This window comes from Cottoperca gobio, chromosome 5 (genome assembly GCF_900634415.1).
Source record: "Cottoperca gobio chromosome 5, fCotGob3.1, whole genome shotgun sequence".
Taxonomy (NCBI): domain Eukaryota; kingdom Metazoa; phylum Chordata; class Actinopteri; order Perciformes; family Bovichtidae; genus Cottoperca; species Cottoperca gobio.
Genome location: NC_041359.1, coordinates 7,828,164 through 7,847,612, shown reverse-complemented (window position 1 = coordinate 7,847,612; position 19,449 = coordinate 7,828,164). Strand labels below are relative to the sequence as shown.

At 40.7% G+C, this 19,449-nt stretch overlaps 4 protein-coding genes and 1 non-coding gene across 10 annotated transcripts in view; 3 read left to right on the top strand and 2 right to left on the bottom strand.

The window, feature by feature from the left end:
• The window catches only part of rpn1 (ribophorin I), a 5,489-nt gene extending 3,463 nt beyond the window's left edge, over positions 1-2,026 (bottom strand). Inside the window, exons 1-4 of the mRNA XM_029432322.1 lie at positions 1,655-2,026; positions 902-966; positions 175-481; positions 1-78 (exon numbers count right to left, since the gene is read on the bottom strand). The exon at positions 1-78 is cut by the window's left edge and continues 132 nt beyond it. Of these exons, the coding sequence (XP_029288182.1) occupies positions 1-78; positions 175-481; positions 902-966; positions 1,655-1,894 (690 nt within the window). The 5' untranslated portion in view covers positions 1,895-2,026. The remainder of the gene's footprint in view (positions 79-174; positions 482-901; positions 967-1,654) is intronic.
• A 315-nt stretch (positions 2,027-2,341) lies between these two features.
• On the top strand, positions 2,342-2,414 carry trnaf-gaa (transfer RNA phenylalanine (anticodon GAA)). Its single transcript has one exon. It is a non-coding gene; the product is annotated as a tRNA-Phe (tRNA).
• A 1,385-nt stretch (positions 2,415-3,799) lies between these two features.
• Positions 3,800-9,357, top strand: rab7a (RAB7a, member RAS oncogene family). Its single transcript, XM_029430842.1, has 6 exons — positions 3,800-4,146; positions 5,856-5,918; positions 6,162-6,288; positions 6,984-7,202; positions 7,490-7,618; positions 7,744-9,357. The coding sequence occupies exons 2-6, from the start codon at positions 5,866-5,868 to the stop codon at positions 7,837-7,839; spliced, it is 624 nt and encodes a 207-aa protein (XP_029286702.1). The 5' UTR covers positions 3,800-4,146; positions 5,856-5,865; the 3' UTR covers positions 7,840-9,357.
• On the bottom strand, positions 9,015-12,258 carry hmces (5-hydroxymethylcytosine binding, ES cell specific). 2 transcript variants are annotated; one of them, XM_029430840.1, is made up of 7 exons: positions 12,139-12,258; positions 11,372-11,590; positions 10,916-11,059; positions 10,607-10,825; positions 10,129-10,283; positions 9,849-10,041; positions 9,015-9,750 (listed from the first exon to the last, which is right to left on the bottom strand). In XM_029430840.1, the coding sequence occupies exons 2-7, from the start codon at positions 11,558-11,560 to the stop codon at positions 9,559-9,561; spliced, it is 1,092 nt and encodes a 363-aa protein (XP_029286700.1). In that variant the 5' UTR covers positions 11,561-11,590; positions 12,139-12,258; the 3' UTR covers positions 9,015-9,558. The 2 variants fall into 2 exon arrangements, with proteins under 2 accessions (XP_029286700.1, XP_029286699.1); XM_029430839.1 differs by lacking the exon at positions 12,139-12,258 and adding an exon at positions 11,717-11,846.
• Positions 11,471-19,412, top strand: LOC115007832 (tubulin monoglycylase TTLL3-like). 5 transcript variants are annotated; one of them, XM_029430832.1, is made up of 14 exons: positions 11,471-11,609; positions 12,998-13,162; positions 13,998-14,084; positions 14,352-14,455; positions 14,579-14,744; positions 14,841-14,887; positions 15,061-15,189; positions 15,297-15,411; positions 16,349-16,637; positions 16,747-16,895; positions 16,974-17,217; positions 17,823-18,082; positions 18,569-18,744; positions 18,847-19,412. In XM_029430832.1, exons 2-14 carry the CDS (start codon positions 13,054-13,056, stop codon positions 19,339-19,341), a joined length of 2,370 nt encoding a protein of 789 aa, XP_029286692.1. In that variant the 5' UTR covers positions 11,471-11,609; positions 12,998-13,053; the 3' UTR covers positions 19,342-19,412. The 5 variants fall into 5 exon arrangements, with proteins under 5 accessions (XP_029286692.1, XP_029286695.1, XP_029286697.1 ...); XM_029430835.1 differs by having other exon boundaries at positions 18,827-18,989; XM_029430837.1 differs by having other exon boundaries at positions 18,851-18,988.
• Positions 19,413-19,449: the final 37 nt, after the last annotated feature.

Below are 19,449 nucleotides of genomic sequence, written 5' to 3'. Positions count from 1 at the left end.
AGAGACCTCAATGATCCGAACGATGCCACTGATGGTGAGGAAGGGTGAGTTGTTTTCGTAATGGATCTTCATTGTATCCTAGATAGTAGGGAACACACACACACAACACTGAACGTTTTAGCAAACATTCTTGCAGCTTCACTGAAAGCTGGTCAAATCTGGTCAGAGCTGTACCTCGCTAAACGGAGCCACATCACGGAAAGGTCCGTACTCGATAATCTCATCGTTCTTGCTGGGGTTACCCAGCTTGGTATAGGTCTCCACAGTCTTGGAGGCCAGGCGGACGCGCGTGGTCTGGCTGCGGGTGGGGTACGGAGAGTACAGGTAGTGGTTCCCCTGGAAGATCACCAATTGGCGCTCAGCCTGCGTGATGTGTGTGGGGAAGGGCTGCAGGACGTGGCTGAATGTCATCTCCACCTTTGCCTTCAGCTGAGCCCCTGCGGCCAGACTGGAAGGCAGCTGCACTTTGTAAAAAACCCCACTGTATGGAGAAAAACGGAGAGGAGCATGGGTAAGATATATTTGCCTAACTATGTAAATACTGCTGCTGTGAAATATCAGCTTCTCAGGAAATACAAAATGCAGTTTTATTTTCAGGAATAAATCTTTTTAATTCTTACTTACATGGAAAATGCTGCCACAATGACCTAACTCTTTATTAATACACCATCTTACAAGTTGCCAAGTATTGTCTTACAATTAAACCCATTTGTTTTCATATTAAAAGTCACTGGACTGACAGAAATGAAGTTTCACAGGAAGGCTTGTGTTGTGAGTGTTCGGTTGCTGAAGCAAGGAACAATGTAGACCATATATTTCCTTGGCTAAAATATAAAACCAATGCGTTGTGTGTTTCCATCGGTTTAGTGGTGTGTACATGTTTGAGAATCCGGTCTCTTACCTTTGGCCCTGAATTGTTGTCTGTTGGAGTTCAAGAGTACCATCCTCCTCCTCATCACCCTTCACCTGTGCAAACAAGGTGGTTTAAGCATACTCTTGGAAAACAAAAACACTTTCAAGCGAAATAAATGAAAGTAAGCGGTTTATAATGCAATGGATAATAGTTATTTGAAGAAACTGTGCATATTATTATTCTTTAAAAAACAGCATTGTTAGTTTCATAGTGGAAGGAGGCAGGCCTGCGCAGTCACACACGGAAGTGAGCTGCCCAGCTCATACGTGTCATTCAGCCACTGACAGAGCGTGCAGCCCTGCGGAAGTTAACATCCCTAGCCATTAGAAATTAAATAATTTAAGTTGATTTGGGTGCACTTCTGCGTACAGCAAATTGGCTGATGCCAATACACGTTGCAGCAATATAACGTTACATGTTGAAATAGTAGCTACCGTTGGCTAACTGACTACTTCTAACGTAACTACCCGCACTGAATCACACAAGCCTAACGTTAGCTAGTAGCGGTGATTTCATGCATTCACTGTCTGAACACACTGACATCGTACGGTAGCATGCTATAAATATGCGCACTATTGATGCTATCAATTTAGGGAAAAAATGCAGCATTTGAGAGCAACAAGATTTTGCACTGCCAATACATTAGTAGCCTACTATTAAGTGGCTAACAGGCTAAAGCTAGCAAGCCGGTTGCAGGCGGAGGTGTTACCGTTATATAATTCACTGATGTTTTAGGCTTACCGAAGCACCGATGTATGCCAGGTGAGGGGCCATGTCAGCTTCTACCGCTAATATAAAGCTATGGGCGGCAGAGAGTCCCTGGTTGGACAGCACGATCTCCGCGGTGATCTTGGCCAGATGAGTGCCCAGGTCCACTGTCCTCTTCACGTCCTCGTTCACCAAACCGTCCGCCAAAACCTCCGTGCTCACAGCAGCCAGAAGCAGCAGGCAAGCGGCGAGAAGTGGCGTCTTTCGAGTCATGGTTGGAGAAATTCAGAACTGAAATACCGGGGACAAGAGCAGACAGACGGTGGGAAATGTAGAGCACCAAAGAAAGGCCGCTGTGCCGCTCTACATCAGAAAGGATGACGCTTCATTCGGACCACGTAATGACGCAATGACGCGCTCTTTACAACGCGCTTTGCGTCAGACGTGATTGCGAAATCTGACAGAAAAACAATAAAAATAACTTTTATTAAAAAAAACAAAGATAAAAACACTCTTAAAATAACCCGTGAAACGTTTTACCTTTTAATGTTGGTCCCTGTTGGACTGTCTGACTATGAAATATCTATGGTCGTGATGTTTCCTGGCCATGGCAGCCGTCAGTTTACTGCCAATATAGCAATAACACAGATTTATGTGGCGTATGACACCCTTTCAATCCTGGAAATATATTTTGTCTGTGGCGTAAATGTCTTTTATCAAGCCGAAATAGCTCAGTTGGGAGAGCGTTAGACTGAAGATCTAAAGGTCCCTGGTTCGATCCCGGGTTTCGGCATGAGTTTCTTTTATCTGTTATGGTAAGGTTCTTCATCATGATACAATATACTGAGTAGGTTTCTAAAATGTAAAGGTTTACAATAAAACTATCAGGCTCTAGCACATTGACAGTGTGACTTTTATGGCTTCAGTCAGGGATATCCTACTGGTCACACTATCAGCTATCCTCTGCTGTACTTTTACTGCTGAAGATTAAATTACCCCATAATACTGAGACACTGTGTAACTATGATAATATATACAATGTGATTTTATTTAGTATTTGTGACTAAATAGATATCTGATGACTTGAGATGTAGCCCACTGTAATGTGTAAATTAAATGTGAAAAATAAAACTAAGTATTAGAATATAATATAGATACAGGGGATATAAATGGAGTTTAGGACATCATTTAATAGACTAAGTAGTAGTATTATAGAGCATTGGATTAAAAAAGTCTGCCAAATGTCTTAACTGTACCTGGGGATTTAGTTCCATAGAAACCATCATATGAATCCATTAAAGGATGCAGTAAGCATGGCATTACCTACATGAAATAAGAAAAGTCATCTAGTGTCTGTTGAATGGAAAGTCATCATCACATATGACATATCGGTTGTCATCGAATTTCCAGATGTAAACTGGCCAAGAGAGGACATGGAAGTTGTTGATAGCACAACTGGAAAGTCCTCAAAATCGTTATTACACCCCAAAGTCCAGCACCCAGACACTGTACACAAGGTGGAAAAGAGGTGGGACTAAGTCAGTGTCACTGGCTTTTCTATTCCTTTACATATGTAACTCGTTAGATATAATGTGATTATGGCCTTTATAGCTTTGTATTTCTAAATTGTAGCAGTATGGCATTGTGAGTTATATGGACTATGTAGTGAATGCTGTTTGACCATGGATATAACCTGCTAGATATATGTCATCAACAGGGTTGGGTAGTAACAAATTGTAACACATGTAATCGGGATTATGTAATCAGATTTTTAAAATAGGTAACTATAATCAACCCAGTTTACATTTGAAAAAATTTGCAATTAGATTATAGTTACATTGTCAAAAAATGACTTGATTACATTTGTGATTACGTGTCTAACATATGGCTTTTTAAAATTATTGTCAAACTTCTTTCATGTTAGCCAATGCTATTATCTCATGAACTGCTCAATGTAATCAATCAATGTATTCAGATTACAATTTATTTTGTAATCCAATGAATTACCATACTAATTACAAAATAAATACTTGTAATTTGTATTCAGTGTCTGACTTCATTTCAAAGTAATCTGACTCAACCCTGGTAATCAAAAATATATTATATTTTATTATATTTGTGTTGTTGTGACTTCTGTGCAACAAGGCGTGTCCAGCGCGTGACGTCAGCCTCACCGACAGAGCTTGTTTTGGAGGAAGTGAGTGAGCAGAGCTCAGCTAACAGCTAGCACGTTAGCTTGACAGAAAAAGCAAGCGTCAACGGGAACGGGCGAAACGGACCATTGTAGCAAATCGCTTCTGTTACACGAAGGGAGATATACACCGGCAGTGGCAGTATTGATTTTGATAAGCAGGGTTAGCTGTGAGGCTAGCTATCGGCTACTATTTAACTGTCGACGCACTAAAAGTGTTGTTTTCTTACGGCGTTTATAGGAGCCGTTAGCCTGTTAGCTAGCCTGCGCGTTAGCTAACGCTTCCAACTGGGGCAGACGAAAAGTATTTTTTTACCGCAGGATCATCACCCAGGTTGGTTTGTGGTGACTTTATTTATATGTTTTACTAACGATATATAATAACGCTATAGCTGTCGTCAACTAAGTTTCACATTTGTTAATAAACCTTGCTTAGCTTACTAAATGTTAGCTTACGTTGTGTCAAAGTGTCATGGATGTTATAATTGTTAGTTGACACGGTATGAAAAACGTCTTCCTTTAGTTGTCTTAATAAAGAGTCTCTATTTAATAATGATACTGTTCCCCTACCTATGGTTCATCGTTTTCTTACATCTGCTTACCTAGCTATCTAGCATTTGATTTCCAAATGTGTGTTTGATGTCTTTATGGTTATTAGGTAAAATGTTGAGACAGGACGCTCTGTTTCAGTGTATAAAGTGGAAATATGTACAACCAGACAGGTCGACAGATTAATCATACCTATGGATTACACTGGTGTGCGTGTATTGTGTGCAACTACAGTTTGCTGTGCTAATCATGCCTGCCAAGTCATGGTTCCCCGTTAGTCCTGTGTTTTAAAACCATGTGATCAGTCCCTGACACAGTGTCATGAGGTGCAGATTAGGAAAGCCGCACCGATAGCTCTATGCTAGTTTTGCCTCATAATTGCGCTGATGTGGATTCAAGCCCTGGCTTTTCATTCACATTAGTGTCTGTAAACGTGAAGTGATGTGTGGAGAAAGCCTGATTTATTTTTTCAATAATGCTTTCTTCAGTAGAACGAAATTATGATTTAAAGCCCATCGGTAATAGAGTTTGGACTTTGGTCATTACAGCTGTACGAGGTGGTTTATTATTGCAAAACAGCAAACTTGTTCAAAGTCAGAAATGCTTGAGCAGGCGCGAAAATAAGATTCAGCCATATATTTTAGTACAAAAATAATCTACTTCTGGTGATACAGAATATTAATGAACAGAAATATGGTTGCCTTTGAGATGTTTTAATCAAATAAGACTCATGTCTGCATTGAGAAGATGGATTCAGAGATGTTTATTAGGGATCTTATATCAAGAAAATAAAGATTAGTCAATAGGGGAAGGACAATTACATCAACACCTGCCTGTCTGGGAAGTCATCATGATGCAATACAGTATAGACATGTAATGAATAATACGATTCATGGCTGCATTCAGTATGTTTTGGAGGAACTGGGGTGTTCCAATTTTTATTTCAATAAAAGATACATGTATTGTATCTCGGGAATGAAACAATTTCATTTTGTTCTCCATTAAATAGATTGTAAATATCAATATCACAAAATCAATGTTTTTCAGTATAACAATAACAGCCAGCTGTGGTGCTAAAAATAGTTGATGTCATCTCAGCTCAACAGCCAGAGCACTGCATTGTTCAAATTATTTGGGGGGAAAAAACATAGTGAATTGTGTGTTTCATGAATTGTATTTAGAGCCTCGTGGAACACTGTGGTGCAGCATATTGTTTTAACCCCTATTACTGCGTTTTTCCTTTTGTGTTCTGTCTGTGAAGTGAAGGAAACTCGATTATAGTAGACACTGCACTTGGTTTCATTCCTAAAACAGGCCCATTTCTTTGAATTATATTTTCGAGATGCACACAATCAGTCAAACCTGTTGGCCCATATCAAAGGGTCATCACTTGGGGATGGCTGTATCCATCTTGTTTGAGCAGTTTCAGTATTCTGCTTCTATTAGGAGATAGTTTTTTCCTCCCATCCAATCAATTTTTTTTTGTCTTTACAGCTGTGGCACAATGACATCAAGGAAGAAAGTACTACTCAAAGTCATCATCCTCGGAGACTCCGGGTGAGTGTTGTTGAGCCTTAAGCCTCAAAGCTAAAGGAGTGGGACAACAAACATGGTTTATTTTAAAGAAAACACATAATTGGGATATTTAATCCAGTCTGATATTGTACGCTCATACATACAGCAAATACGAAATCGCTCGTCCTTCACATATTTATGCATCTCAGTGACTTGTTCTTTTTTTACTTGTTTCTGTCCATCATATGCTTTGAATGTTGTCCTGTAATTTATTTTTTCTTCTAGAGTTGGGAAGACCTCATTGATGAACCAGTATGTGAATAAGAAGTTCAGTAACCAGTACAAAGCCACAATAGGTGCTGATTTCCTGACGAAAGAAGTCATGGTGGATGACAGACTTGTCACAATGCAGGTACTAAAGAAATCAGGCTCGCAAGAATTCTATGCTGGTTTATCTGTCATTGAAACACAATTATCATATTTAAACTGAGCACAGAATGCAATATGAAGCTAATTAAATGTTTTGGTATAAAAAAACAAAACATGCTACGTTTCTATCTCCCATGATCACAATGGGCTGCCAAGGGTTTTTATGGTGTACGACAGTAAATGCATTATTTCTAAAGTAGTTATGTATAAGCAATTTATATATCCATTCAATACTTTAACTTGGTTAGTCGAGTTAAAGTTGAAATCAGAATTAAGTTAAATTTGATTACCAGAGCTGGATAACAGGTCAGTTTTGCTTACTTTGATTTTTTTCTTTCTGTATTTGTGTCTTACAAATGCACCACAGAGACAATGAACTGTCTACAAAGCTACATTTTTCTACACAAAAGGGATTAAGGCTTATGGTGCTGGGTTTAGAAATACTTTAAAGAAGGCGAACAACAACAATTAGAAATGGTAAAACAAGCACCAACAAAGTGGCTTCATGTTATAGAAGTTTCTTGTTTGATACCACACATGGCTGTCGAACACGCAGTGGTAGGTAATGTGAACCCTGTAAACACTGCAGTCAAAGTATTAGCTTAATCTCTTTATTTGCAGTAATCCAATTGTTTTGTGCATGTAAACACACCATGTATTCTTTATTCCTTATGTCAGATCTGGGACACAGCAGGTCAGGAGAGGTTCCAGTCCTTGGGCGTAGCGTTCTACCGCGGAGCAGACTGCTGCGTCCTGGTGTTTGACGTCACAGCACCGAACACCTTCAAGACTCTAGACAGCTGGAGAGACGAGTTCTTGATCCAGGCCAGCCCTCGAGACCCAGAGAATTTCCCCTTTGTGGTGCTGGGCAATAAGATTGACTTGGAGAACAGACAGGTGGGTCAAGATAATCACATTTATGTTTAGTAGGGAAGTTGTTATGTGGTGGGTTTTTCCAAGGAATTGTACAGTTGTGGTTGGTTATATTTGAGGCCTTAAAAAGACAAAGCGAGAACCGAAGGAAACAGAAATGATTTAGGAAGCACTGGATTATTTACATATTATGTGTGTTATTAACATGATATCAATATGACATTTTTTTAAATGTCACGATTATCGTCAATACTGGTAAATATCGCAACATTCCTATCACTAAGTATAATATCAGTCCCTTTGTTTTTCAGGTAACAACCAAGCGAGCGCAGGCGTGGTGTCAAAGCAAGAACAACATCCCATATTTCGAAACCAGCGCCAAGGAGGCAATCAATGTGGAGCAGGCCTTCCAGACTATTGCACGCAACGCCCTTAAACAGGTAATGGAGGCCATCACAAAATACTATACGACAGTTTGACCCAGTCTCGTGAATGTTAATAATAAAGTCTTTTAGCATGAGTTTGTTTGAAAGCTGGAAGATGCAACTACACTGTCTGATTTCAGGAGACCGAAGTGGAGTTGTACAACGAGTTCCCTGAGCCGATAAAGCTGGACAGGAACGAGCGAGCCAAGCCGTCAGCGGAGACCTGCAGCTGCTGAGGACTCTGAAGATTTCTGGGGGGGGGTCGTCACTGCCCTCACTACCCTGTCTTGCCTTGTCTATATATCCCTTATCCCATGGCCCACTGTGTTAATCCCTAATGCCCAACATACAAGCAGCATCCCACTCATTGAGTATACTACTACACACACAAACATGCTGCACTCACTTCCTTATGTATACAAAACAAACATTTTCTATAAAATATGACTCTCCTAGCCCAAAGAACACCTTAAGGAAACAATATGGAATATACTTGTACGATACTTATTACTTCCTGTTTCCCCCACGTATGGTTTCATGGTTCGGGCTAACCTAATTTCTCTCTCTCTCTCTCTCTCTCTCTCTCGCTCGCTCTCTCTCTCTCTCTCTCTCTCTCTCTCTCTCTCTCGCTCTCTCTCTCTCTCTCGCTCTCGCTCTCTCTCTCTCTCTCTCTCTCTCTCCTAATTTTGGTTCTAACTGCTTCTATTTGGTAAATCGAAGCACTATATCTACATATGTGTTGATGAGTAAAGTTAGAAAACTAATGTTTTGTTTTATCAAAGTTTCTTCAGCTTCAGTTTCTACTTTGACGTCCAGATGACTAGAGCTGCATGAATAGAGGAAAACACTGCTCCCTCATTTTACTCATCTGTGTTGTGGCTTAAATTAGTTTTGACCCTCAAAAACACTTGTTACCATGGTTTCACTTTACCTCATGCAATCTAAAAAGTAGGATTAGTCAGAAGTGAAGTGGTGAAGGATCAGAATGTGCAAAGGTGCATGTCGGTCACATTAATTTGCTGCCTGCTAGTTCTCGTTAATTGGCACAGAATTGAAAACCCATATCCATCAGACAAGTGTGTACAGATTGCTTTTACTTTTACACTTTGCTGTCATTCTCAATTACTGAAGACTTGTTCAGACATCTCAATGTTGGAGCCACAATAAATGCCATTGTAGCTCAGGTTGAAGACATTGTGTGAATCCAGACTCTGCTCCTAACACGCTATTTGCTGTTCCTCTATTGGGGGAAATAAAGGTTCATCTCATCAGTTATTCTTGGTACATCTGACGTGGGAATGAACCAAATGAAGACGGCATGTCTTTACTACCCGAGAGGAAAGAGCTTTCTCAAGTACAAACATCCTTCATAACTGATGCTATTAGTTAGTATGTTTCTTTTTACTGTCAACTGTTGCAAGACTTTGTATATTTGCAAACCTCTCAATCAGTGGAGAAGGCAAAAAGTTGTGTTGTAAATCTCCATATCCGACTCTGCCAGTTGCTCGTGTTGGCCAACAATTTAAGTGCTTGACTTTTCTTTTAACCGATCAGATCTTTAACTCTCGGTTTGTATTATGTTAGAACATTGAAATGCATTATAGATTACAAGATCGCATACATACTGTAACTTTGTGGGGGGAAGTATTGGCATTCATCATTATTAATATGAGAAATGCATAGCATCTACGGTACATTGTTTTGAAATGTCTTTGCGTTTCAAGTAATAAGGGTAATAAAAATCTTGAATTTAACATGCTGTGTTTATTTCAGACATTAACATTTTCAAGTTTAATAGTAAAAATCTGTAGCATTTTTATATTACATTTAAAACGGTTACTAACTAAGCTTTATACTTACTACTACTACACACTTTTTTTCACAATTGTCAAAATAGTAAAGTGGAACAAATAAGGCCTCACTGGTCTTTTATACAGAGTTTTCGGTTCACATCTTCATTTGGTTCTTGGTTTCTTATTGGCTCCCTGAAGCCACTGCTGGAGTGCCCCTGTTGACTTGCATTGAGCCTCTGCCTTGATTTCTTGCTCTTTTTTGCTCTCACATGTGTTGGGTTCCTTCCTCTTTGAAGGTGCACTGCTCTTCAGCCAGCTCATCATCATCTTACTGCTGGCTGTGGGCTTCGACTCCTAGGGGTCAAGGGTCAAATTTGTCAGCTTTAACCTCTTTTCTTGCGACACAACTGACACTAAATTGCTAGATTTTTGTACCACATTAAATCTGATACCTTAATGCTGTTGAGATCCACTGGCTGAAGACACTCCGGAGAGTTGTTGCGAGAGTTGTTTACTAGTGAGGAGACGGGATGAAAAGTCAAACTGTTCTTAGACTGGAGCATTTTCAAGGCATCTTGAGACTTCACCTCCCCAAAATCCAACCATCTTCTGACTTCTTCCTCTCCATCCAGGATTGCTGGCATCCTAAAACACAAGCCCACAGTAATTTAGGATTTCATACAGAAACGAAAGGAGAAAAAAAGAGCCTGTTTCCCCATTAACTCTCCTTACCTATCATGGATGCTTTCCAGGCTTTGGGAAGTGTTCACAGTGATTACACTGTACGTGTAAAGGGGTTCCCCACCACCTGGAGGCGTCCAGCAGTCAAACAGTCCAGCCATAGTCAGCAACTTCCATCCGGTCCACTCACCTGGTGCTTCTCCTTCCTGGCCAACACATAGTGTAGAGCAGAGGCGTATGGCCACAAGAATTAATAATTGCCATATTTTGCTGGTATGGTTGTAATTGTTTACACTCTGTAGCCTGGCACCAGCATCCAAACTAAAGCATGAGTTTGTATGTAGCATGACATTTTGAAAGTTGAAGAAACACCTGGTGGACACATGCACATATTTGCTTTGGCTCCTCTCCCACACAGGATATTTTCAGCCATGGTAATTTCCGCCACAGCTGCATTGCCTCTACTTGTATTCTGGATGAAAGCAAATGTTCATGCTGCTTATATTGCTATAGAAAACCCAAGATGAACCTCTGTCAAGTCAGGGGAGGCCTCCTCTGGAGGGCACGCTGTCTCTGAATTCTCCTTATTGCGAGCTGAGGTCGCGGGGTCATCCTCTGTTTTCTCCTTACTGGTTCCCTGAGTCTGAGGGAAGTATATGAAGAAAGGCTGCTTGTCTTTTCCCTGCCTCCTCCACTCATAAAAGCCATCAGCTAGGATGACGCAGCGCTGCCCTTTTATCAGGGGGTCCTTTGGGGAGACGAAAAAGTGATTAGACACACCAACCCATAAAACACAGAAAAGATAATATAGCTTAGCATTGCCTCAAACTGTATGCACCTTGTATGTTTTCTTCTCTAAAATATTCTCACTGCGGCAGTTGTTGGTGCTGTATTGCATCTTGCTCGGGTCATTCTCCTTGAACCAGGCTGGTACCAGACCCCAACGCATGGAGGCCAACACACACTCATCGACAGGAGCACTCTGAAGACATACAAGGAGTGGACACAATAACATGAGCACCAGGGTGCAACATTTTAAAGTGAATGTTAAGATGTCATGTTTGTTTTTTGGCTGGTGGGTGATGCATATCTACTAGCCACTATTTATTTTAAAAATATTTTATTCTATTAGTTTTGCCCTTCCTACAGTGTATACCTTTTCAATAATGTTGAGACTGTGACAGAGAAGATGGGTTTATGATTTAAGTCTGGTTAATTATTTAAGTTCCTATTTGGTGTCCTTGACTTGTAACAGTTTATGCATCTCACTCGGGCACGGTAAAGATACGGTTACCTTATCAAAATGCCTCTGTGACAGCAGGACGGGACTCATAGACTGGGGGCTCTTGTTGTATGACGGTCGGTATTTGTCCGCATCTCCATCCCTCCAGCGGGGCTGTCTCCGCTGCCCTCCTCGGTTTCTGTAAGAGCAGGCTCGGCTCACTTCGTCAGAAGCAAGGGTGCACGCAGTTCTTCCACACATGTTACGGCGGAAATAGAACTTTTCATCCACCTGACAAAGAGGTTCAACGGTAAGTTAACTCTTCTTCAGTGTTAGCATGTTAGCTTGAATTAATTTCACGAAACAAAACATTTCACTGGCGTTAAAGGCACCGTTTAAAAGCGTTGCTCGGCTTACCTGTGTGTGTCTATTCTGATATATACGTATCCTAAAGTTGCCCTTATTAGCTATATGTGTTATGTGTGTGCAGCTGTGTGTTTAATGTTGAACGTAGTGTGGGGATTTGCCTGGACACAGGCAGAAACGCACGTGACATTGTGACGTAGCCTACAGCAGCCCGCTTCCCCTGTCGCAAGATGGCGACAGAACTCAGAGAATTTCTTTTTTTAAACGCAAGCAAGAAGATCATACCGAATTCAAATATTCTACAATAAGAGGGCTACAATATTACGTACCAAATAAACATGTTGACATTTCATACGCCAGTGAAAAATAAAACAAATAACCTACAGCAACGTGTCAAAGATTTAAAGAACAAAAAACTTTAATAAATATTATGCAAAAAAAAATTGCATTCAATAAAATAACATTAGAATAACCTTGACACGAATCCGGCTGGTGCTGGCAGCAGGAGCTATCCAGCTGTTGCCATGGTGACAATAATCAAGTCGAGACGAGAGTCAGGCTCACCGTGTGCTCTGGTGAAACTCAACCGGCATTACCAGAGTTAATACACCTGTGGACCTCAACAGGTAAGAAGAACAAACACTAAACCATGAGGTCAACTCGTTGCTTAAAATGCTTACTGTAGCCAAGCCCTTAGTGTTCCAGCCGAAGAGACAGTGTTTGGTGGTGGTAGCTACTTTGCCAGTTAGTTGTTGTTTTTTAAAGAGCAATGAGAAGGTTGTAGCGTTGATTAAAAGAAGATGGGCTTTTAACCTGTGGTGGCTTCATTTCAAATTATTATTATTATTGTTATTATTATTATTATTATTATTATTATTATTATTATTATTATTATTATTATTATTATTATTATTGTTATTATTATTATTATTATTATTATTATTATTATTATTATAAGAATGGAATATACAGGCTAGCCTACTTTTTATTCATTTATTTATTTAGTACAGTTTTTTTACATTGTTTTACTTGTTTTACTTTACGTGTCCGGGCCTTTGTTCAACAAGTAACTGAAGGAAATCAGACTGAGTATCACACCCTATCTGCGGTGTTAGGTACAACCTGACAGGTGTAGCCGAGCTGTCTCCTGCACAGTTAGCTGACCTACTTTATAGTCCAGTGCACTTGAAAAGAGACTGATCCACTACACTAGTAGCCAGAGCTGCATGACACCTGCAATTGTTTACAGCGTTTTAATCATTGTATTGTATACATTATTTGTGTACACTGCATGCTTGTTGACCCATGCATGATATACTGTGTCCTCTGCAGCAGTGTGTGTCCGACAAAGCCATAAAGCAGAGCTTAAGAAAAGGTTCCCCTGAAGAATGAGAGCTGATGTTAGTATGGAGGCCACCAGGTCCAAACAGACTGTCCAGCTCGGGCAGGAGGGACACCAGGCCACTGACAGACGCTACGCACCATGCCCAGACAGTGGTGAGTTAAAGCAACAAAGCAAACACTTGTCTGAACATCCCAAGGACCAGTCAAGTCAAATAATACTGGAAATCACAGATGTATTCTTTTCCAAAGTTAATCAAAGGGTGGCCCCAACACTATAATTCAGACACAGGATTAGAACCATCTACTACTTCCAAATTGATTGAACGTTTTTGTAAAGGGCCAATATATCGCCAATATAATATATATTTTAAGTATTATTTTACGTCATATTGATTTTTACTGTTGTAACTTGCAGCTGAGGGACCCATGTCTAAACTGAAACGTGAAACGTAACTTCTGTATGACTTCACACCTCCAAAGAACTGTATACACACAGGCGTATGAATGCTGAATTAATCATGAGGTCACACTCGGGACAGGTGGCTAAATGTTTGAACTCAGAGGCCACGTATTAAAGTTTCATGACTTTGCTCTTTTTGGCTCCACCTGAAGATTGCAAGTCTTAATCTTTAGTTACATTTTCTTTGACTTTGGCCGTCACCATGGTATACATACCGTCTATACTTATTGCATTTATGGCTGACCAGTTTTATGTGTTTCATGCATTTAGTTGTTATATTATTACAGCAAATTTGTGGACATTTTGTTTTCTCGTAACATTTTGAGTTTCTCCTGCCTCTCCTCCTTCATGTACGGGACTGCTACGTGTTGGCATGTTATGCCGTTGAAGAAGGCTATGTCATTTATGTTCTGCCAAGCTTACAACCTGGCCTTCTGACTCAGTTTGCAAACTTGTTTACATGAGCCATTGTACCAAAATACTTCATACTGTACTGTAACAATCTATTCTCTACTACTATTACTGCAGGGGAAACAGGAGGTGCGTCCAAGGATCAGAAGGTCACAGCTTTGGTCCAGAAATGTAACCAAGGTGAAGGCAAAAGCTTTCAAACAAGTAGGTTTACCCTGCAGAACGACAACCAACATGCTGAATGAGCTCAGTTGGTATAGAACTCCTCGTACTGCATGAACCGTATCATCACTGATAAGTGTTTAGACAACTAACAGTATAATTTACTGTGTGTGTGTGTGTGTGTGTGTGTGTGTGTGTGTGTGTGTGTGTGTGTGTGTGTGTGTGTGTGTGTGTGTGTGTGTGTGTGTGTGTGTGTGTGTGTGTGTGTGTGTGTGTGTGTGTGTGTGTGTGTGTGTGTGTGTGTGAGAGGTACACCTCCTGAGGGCAAAGTTTGCCGCAGTTTTGTCAGTTTACCTGCTCTTAATCCAGAGAGACTGAAGACAGCCAGAGCTCTCGTGGACAAAGCTGTCAGGGTGAGTTAACATCACTGGATATACACCCTAACCCTGTATACACAACATTTATCAGGTCACATACATTTCTGACCGTTTTACAAAGTTGCCCATTATTTAGGTGTCTCCTTTCCCTCCTCTCAGATGCATAAGGTATTCTCTGTCCAGGGCCCTTACCCTGTCATCAGGGCAGCATTGAGGGCTAGAGGCTGGGTTGAGCAGCGTATGCACCGCCCAAACCACCACGTTCACCAGAGTCACAGCGATGAGGGCAGAGCCAGCTCTAATGATGCTGGTGACAGCGATGACGGTGAGCTCGATGATTCAGAAATCATATTCCTATTGTTACTGGGTGTGGATATTTGTTTATATCTCTTCATTTCCTAACGTTGGTCTTTCTTCATAGACAATGTCAACAAAGAGCAGGATCCCGATGGACTATATGATCTAATGGTAAAAATAATATTTTAGGTTGTAGGCTAACATTAACCTAAGGTGATATGCAACAGGCAGGGGGCCCAGCAAGTGAAAGGCTGTTGCTTACCATGATAAACATGTTGGATATTTAGTTTTTTAATAGCAGAATTCAACAGATTCAGCTCACATCCTTTTCCCTTCTCATACAGTCTCGCCTGGTGCGGAATGAAATGGTTTATTTCTTCTGGACAAATCGTAGAGACGCCATCAACCCCAACAGCTTGCAAAAAGAACAGATTACCAATCATTTTGCCAAAGCAGGCAGCTTCACCACCAAGGTACATCTCGTATATGCTATTATCCTTTTTTTATCCAGCAACGATAAAATGACTATTCAGTGGTCTCCTGTCACATCCACCATCAATATTTGTCTTTGCTTTGTCAGTCGGGGTTGTGTGTGAACCTGAGGAACCTGCGCTGGTTTGACTCCGCTGACCCAGACACCTTCTTCCCTCGCTGTTACAGACTAGCAGCACAGGATGAGAAGCACGCTTTCATTGGTCAGATGTGACTTTACTGCCTTTCAAACTTTCTCTCTTACGGCAAGACACTGCAGGCGAAAACATCCTTTTTTCATGCACTGGTTAATTTTGAGATTTTGGGCTATTTTGTTTCAATAACATTTCTTTTTTCAGACTAGTGTTTATTTGACTAATTCTGTTTATTTGTGTCTGTAGATTTCTCCTAAAATCACCAACATTTAGCATTAGATAATTCCTCATTTGCATATTTCAGACAACTTGTAATTTTTCTTAATATAAGAAATCAACTAGGGAAGTTTAATGGTGATATTTAGTAGTTAAATATGTTTATCCTATTCACCTGCAGTGTGTGAAATGTTACAATATATATCTTTAAAGGCTGTTTTCTCAAAATGAGTTTTTTCTCAAACTCTGAGCTGTAAATGTCCACTTCAGTAGAACTGACCTGCACCAAACCTTCCAGTTTCATTCCTATCTATATTCTGAAGGTTTTTACTGCGGGGTTTGTTCATATATCATTTACATAAACACTTTATTCCTAAATCTATGACGAAATGTTTTTATTTCTGGCTTTTTACTGTAGTTTCTGATTTGTTAAGTGATGCAAGAGATATCCAAAACTCTCTCTGCAAAAACCTTTGACAAGATTTTGAACCAGGCTTAATCTAATGTTCAGATTTCTGTTTCTGAAACGTATGCAAATGAGCACATATTTAATAATATAATGCATCATTTGCATATTAAAACATAACATTTCAGAAAACTTGTAATACAAAAAAAATATTTTTTTAATGTAAGTAATCAACTGGGTAAATGTAATGGTAATATCTATTAGTTCATTGTTTTTCCCTTTTCATCTGTAGTCTCTCCCCTTAATGTATTTCCAGCATCCTTCTACTTTCACTCATAGAGAAAGCTTAGAATACTTGCCTCTCTGTCTCCGTCCTCCGTCTAGAGGACTACAGGAGGACAGCCTGCACCAGCTTTTTGAAGTTCATTGTGGAGAGGGAGCGGGGCGTTCAGGGAGAGAGAACGAGCCACAACATTCGGACTATGAGGAAACGAAGCAAACTGCGATCCAGACCAGTGGACCTTTCCCAAATGATTAACAGTGCACTCAAAGTATGCCAGGAGTTTCTCGAGAGTCTGGAGCATCGTGACATTGACAAAAACTTGGAGACACCACAGACACTTACAGAGGAGGAGTGGGCATTGTTTCTCAACAGTTACTACCTTGTTGTTCAGTGAGTAGGCTACTGTGTGTGCCTGTGAGAAATAAAAGGAAACCAAAGTGCTCTCCAGTATCTCACTACAGTCCCTCCCTCTCTCTGCCTCTCTGTTTCTATGTTTCAGTGGAGGAGCAGAGATCGAGAACAGTGATCATTTTGTGACCTGCTGCAATGCCATGCTACAGAGGCTGGTGGAGGTCAGTCCACAGCTGGACATAGACGGCATACACAACATCTGGATCATCAAACCTGGAGCCAAGTCCAGAGGCAGAGGTCAGAAGTCAGACACTATCCAACAGTTCACATAATATCTGACGTAGTCCCGGCTGACCTGCCACACCTGCCTTCCAGGTATCAAATGTGCCAAGCGTCTGGATCAGATCCTCAGGCTGGTGGATGGAGATCCAACCCTAATCAAGGAAAGCAAATGGGTGGTGCAGAAGTACCTGGAGTGCCCATTGCTGGTCCATGGCACCAAATTTGACGTGCGTCAGTGGTTCCTGGTCACCGACTGGAACCCTCTGACTGTGTGGTTCTATAAAAAGTGCTACTTGCGTTTCTCTACGCAGCCTTACTCGCTCGATACACTGGACAGGTAAGACAGTGATATTTCTAAAGAGAGTTAAGAAATAAGCAGATGTGAAACCAGAAGAATGTTACATTTAAAGGGGAAGTGAGAGGCAACACAGGTTGTGCTTGTTGTTTTTGGCGGGAGATCCGATTTTGTGTCAGTGCGTGGCATTAAAATAGCTGTTACCCTCTGGGTATATTTAAATCTCTGTTGTCCTTGACATTAGCAACATTCAAATCAACTCCACAGCTGAAAACTGCCTAGAAAAACACCTGCCCACTTAACAAGAGTGCTTCTACCTCCACCAAAGTGGCACACATGAGAAATATGCTAAATAAATACTGTAAAAAGAACTTAAATACTTTCTTTGACACTTTACCTACTCACTTCCTTACAGCTATTTTTTCGTAAACTGGTTATAGAAATAATGCATGTCTAAATATTTCCATGTCTAATTTTGACATTCATAATCAGATTTGTGTGTTTTGAAGGCAAACTGGAGAGTAGAATTGGTGAGAGGCTTGGTTCTTATCTCTAAGTATTCCCTCTTGCATCGTGTCTCATTATACTTCTCTCCATCACCCATACCCTCTCTTTCCAATCTGGGCGTCTTTACTCCATCCTTTCAGCTCCGTCCACCTTTGCAATAACTCCATCCAGAAGCACCTGAGACCCTCCCAACAACGCCATCGTGGTATCCCAGCAAACAACATGTGGTCTGATGATCAGTTCAGGACCTTTCTGTCCAGCCACGGCCAGGAAGCTCAGTGGCAGTTGGTGGTAGTCCCCGGGATGAAGAAGGCTGTGATCCATGCATTACAGGCAACACAGGATCTGATGGAGTCACGCAAAAACACATTTGAGCTCTACGGCGCTGACTTCATGTTAGGTAGGATGGTATCACTGTAAATGATGCTTTATCACAGAATATGTTATACTGCCTGCTTTAAAATGCATCCATTTATATTTTAAACTTCAGAAAGCACGGACCTCTGACAACAATATGTGTATTATAGGAGTACTGCAAAATATACATAAAAAATATGGAAAAATAGAAATAAGAAGTATGTACAAAATAGGTATACTACAGCATAAATAATACTAATGCTGAAAAATTGGATCTATGATTTAAGTGTATCGAAATGCAAGACTCGTATAAAAAAGGTTGAAACGTAGAGTATAAATAAACAAATGTAGTATTAATGAAAGAGTAAATCAGGGTATTTCACATTTTAATTTATGTTTGAATATATATTGGTAATACAAACATGGCATTCAATTCTAATTTAGATTACATTTTATAATTTTCTTGTATACCTTTACTATGAAAACAGAAGGAAGTTCTCCACTTAAATATTGTGTCCTGTGTTATTAGGTTATGACCTGTGTCCATGGCTGATAGAACTCAATGCCAGTCCCACTATGGCTCCCTCCACCTCTGTGACAGCCCGCCTCTGTACCGCTGTGCAGGAAGACACATTACGAGTTGTCATGGACCGGAGAGCAGACCGCACTGCAAACACCGGAGACTTTCAGCTCATATATAGGCAGGTAAGGAAGAGTTATCCCTCCTCTTCAGGTTATAGTGCACATTTAAGTGGCCCACGTTGTGGGATGATTCACATTACTTTAGATATCACTTTTGGTCTCTAGGCAGCAGTAGACGTGCCACAGTATGTAGGAGTCCACCTACTTGTTGAGGGCACCAAGATCAGGTGCCCCTGTCAACTGCCTTTGATGAGGACCTCCAGCCGTTCAGCACCAAAACACCACAGCACCGTCAAGGAGAAGGAACCTGCCGCAGAAAAAGTAAAGCCATTGCCTAAGATGTTGTTGAAGAGTGCAGAGACTCAGCTCAAAAACATCAGCAGTGGGGTTCTATCTCCTCCTCTTCCTCCTGAGCCGCCTGTACCCATCCCTATTGAAACCTTCCCACTTCGCCTGCCAATGACCATAACGTCCATCCATCTGCCTGCTAGTGCCCAGTCTCACTCTGTATTTTTTTGGAAGAGGAGACCAGAGGTATCAAAAGTCTGCTCAGAGAAAGTCCATCCCTGTAACATAGAGAAGGACCAAGGTCATTTTTTGTCTTTAGAGATTATTCCAAAACAACCCAGAGAAGCGGCCACCAGCACCTTGAGTGCCTAAAACAAAGTACCTGTTTTGTTAACCAAACCTTTGCAGGTTTTTTTTTGTGTACCTCATAATAAAGTTGAAATTTAATAGATTAACATGTCACTCACTTTCTTTCTTTCT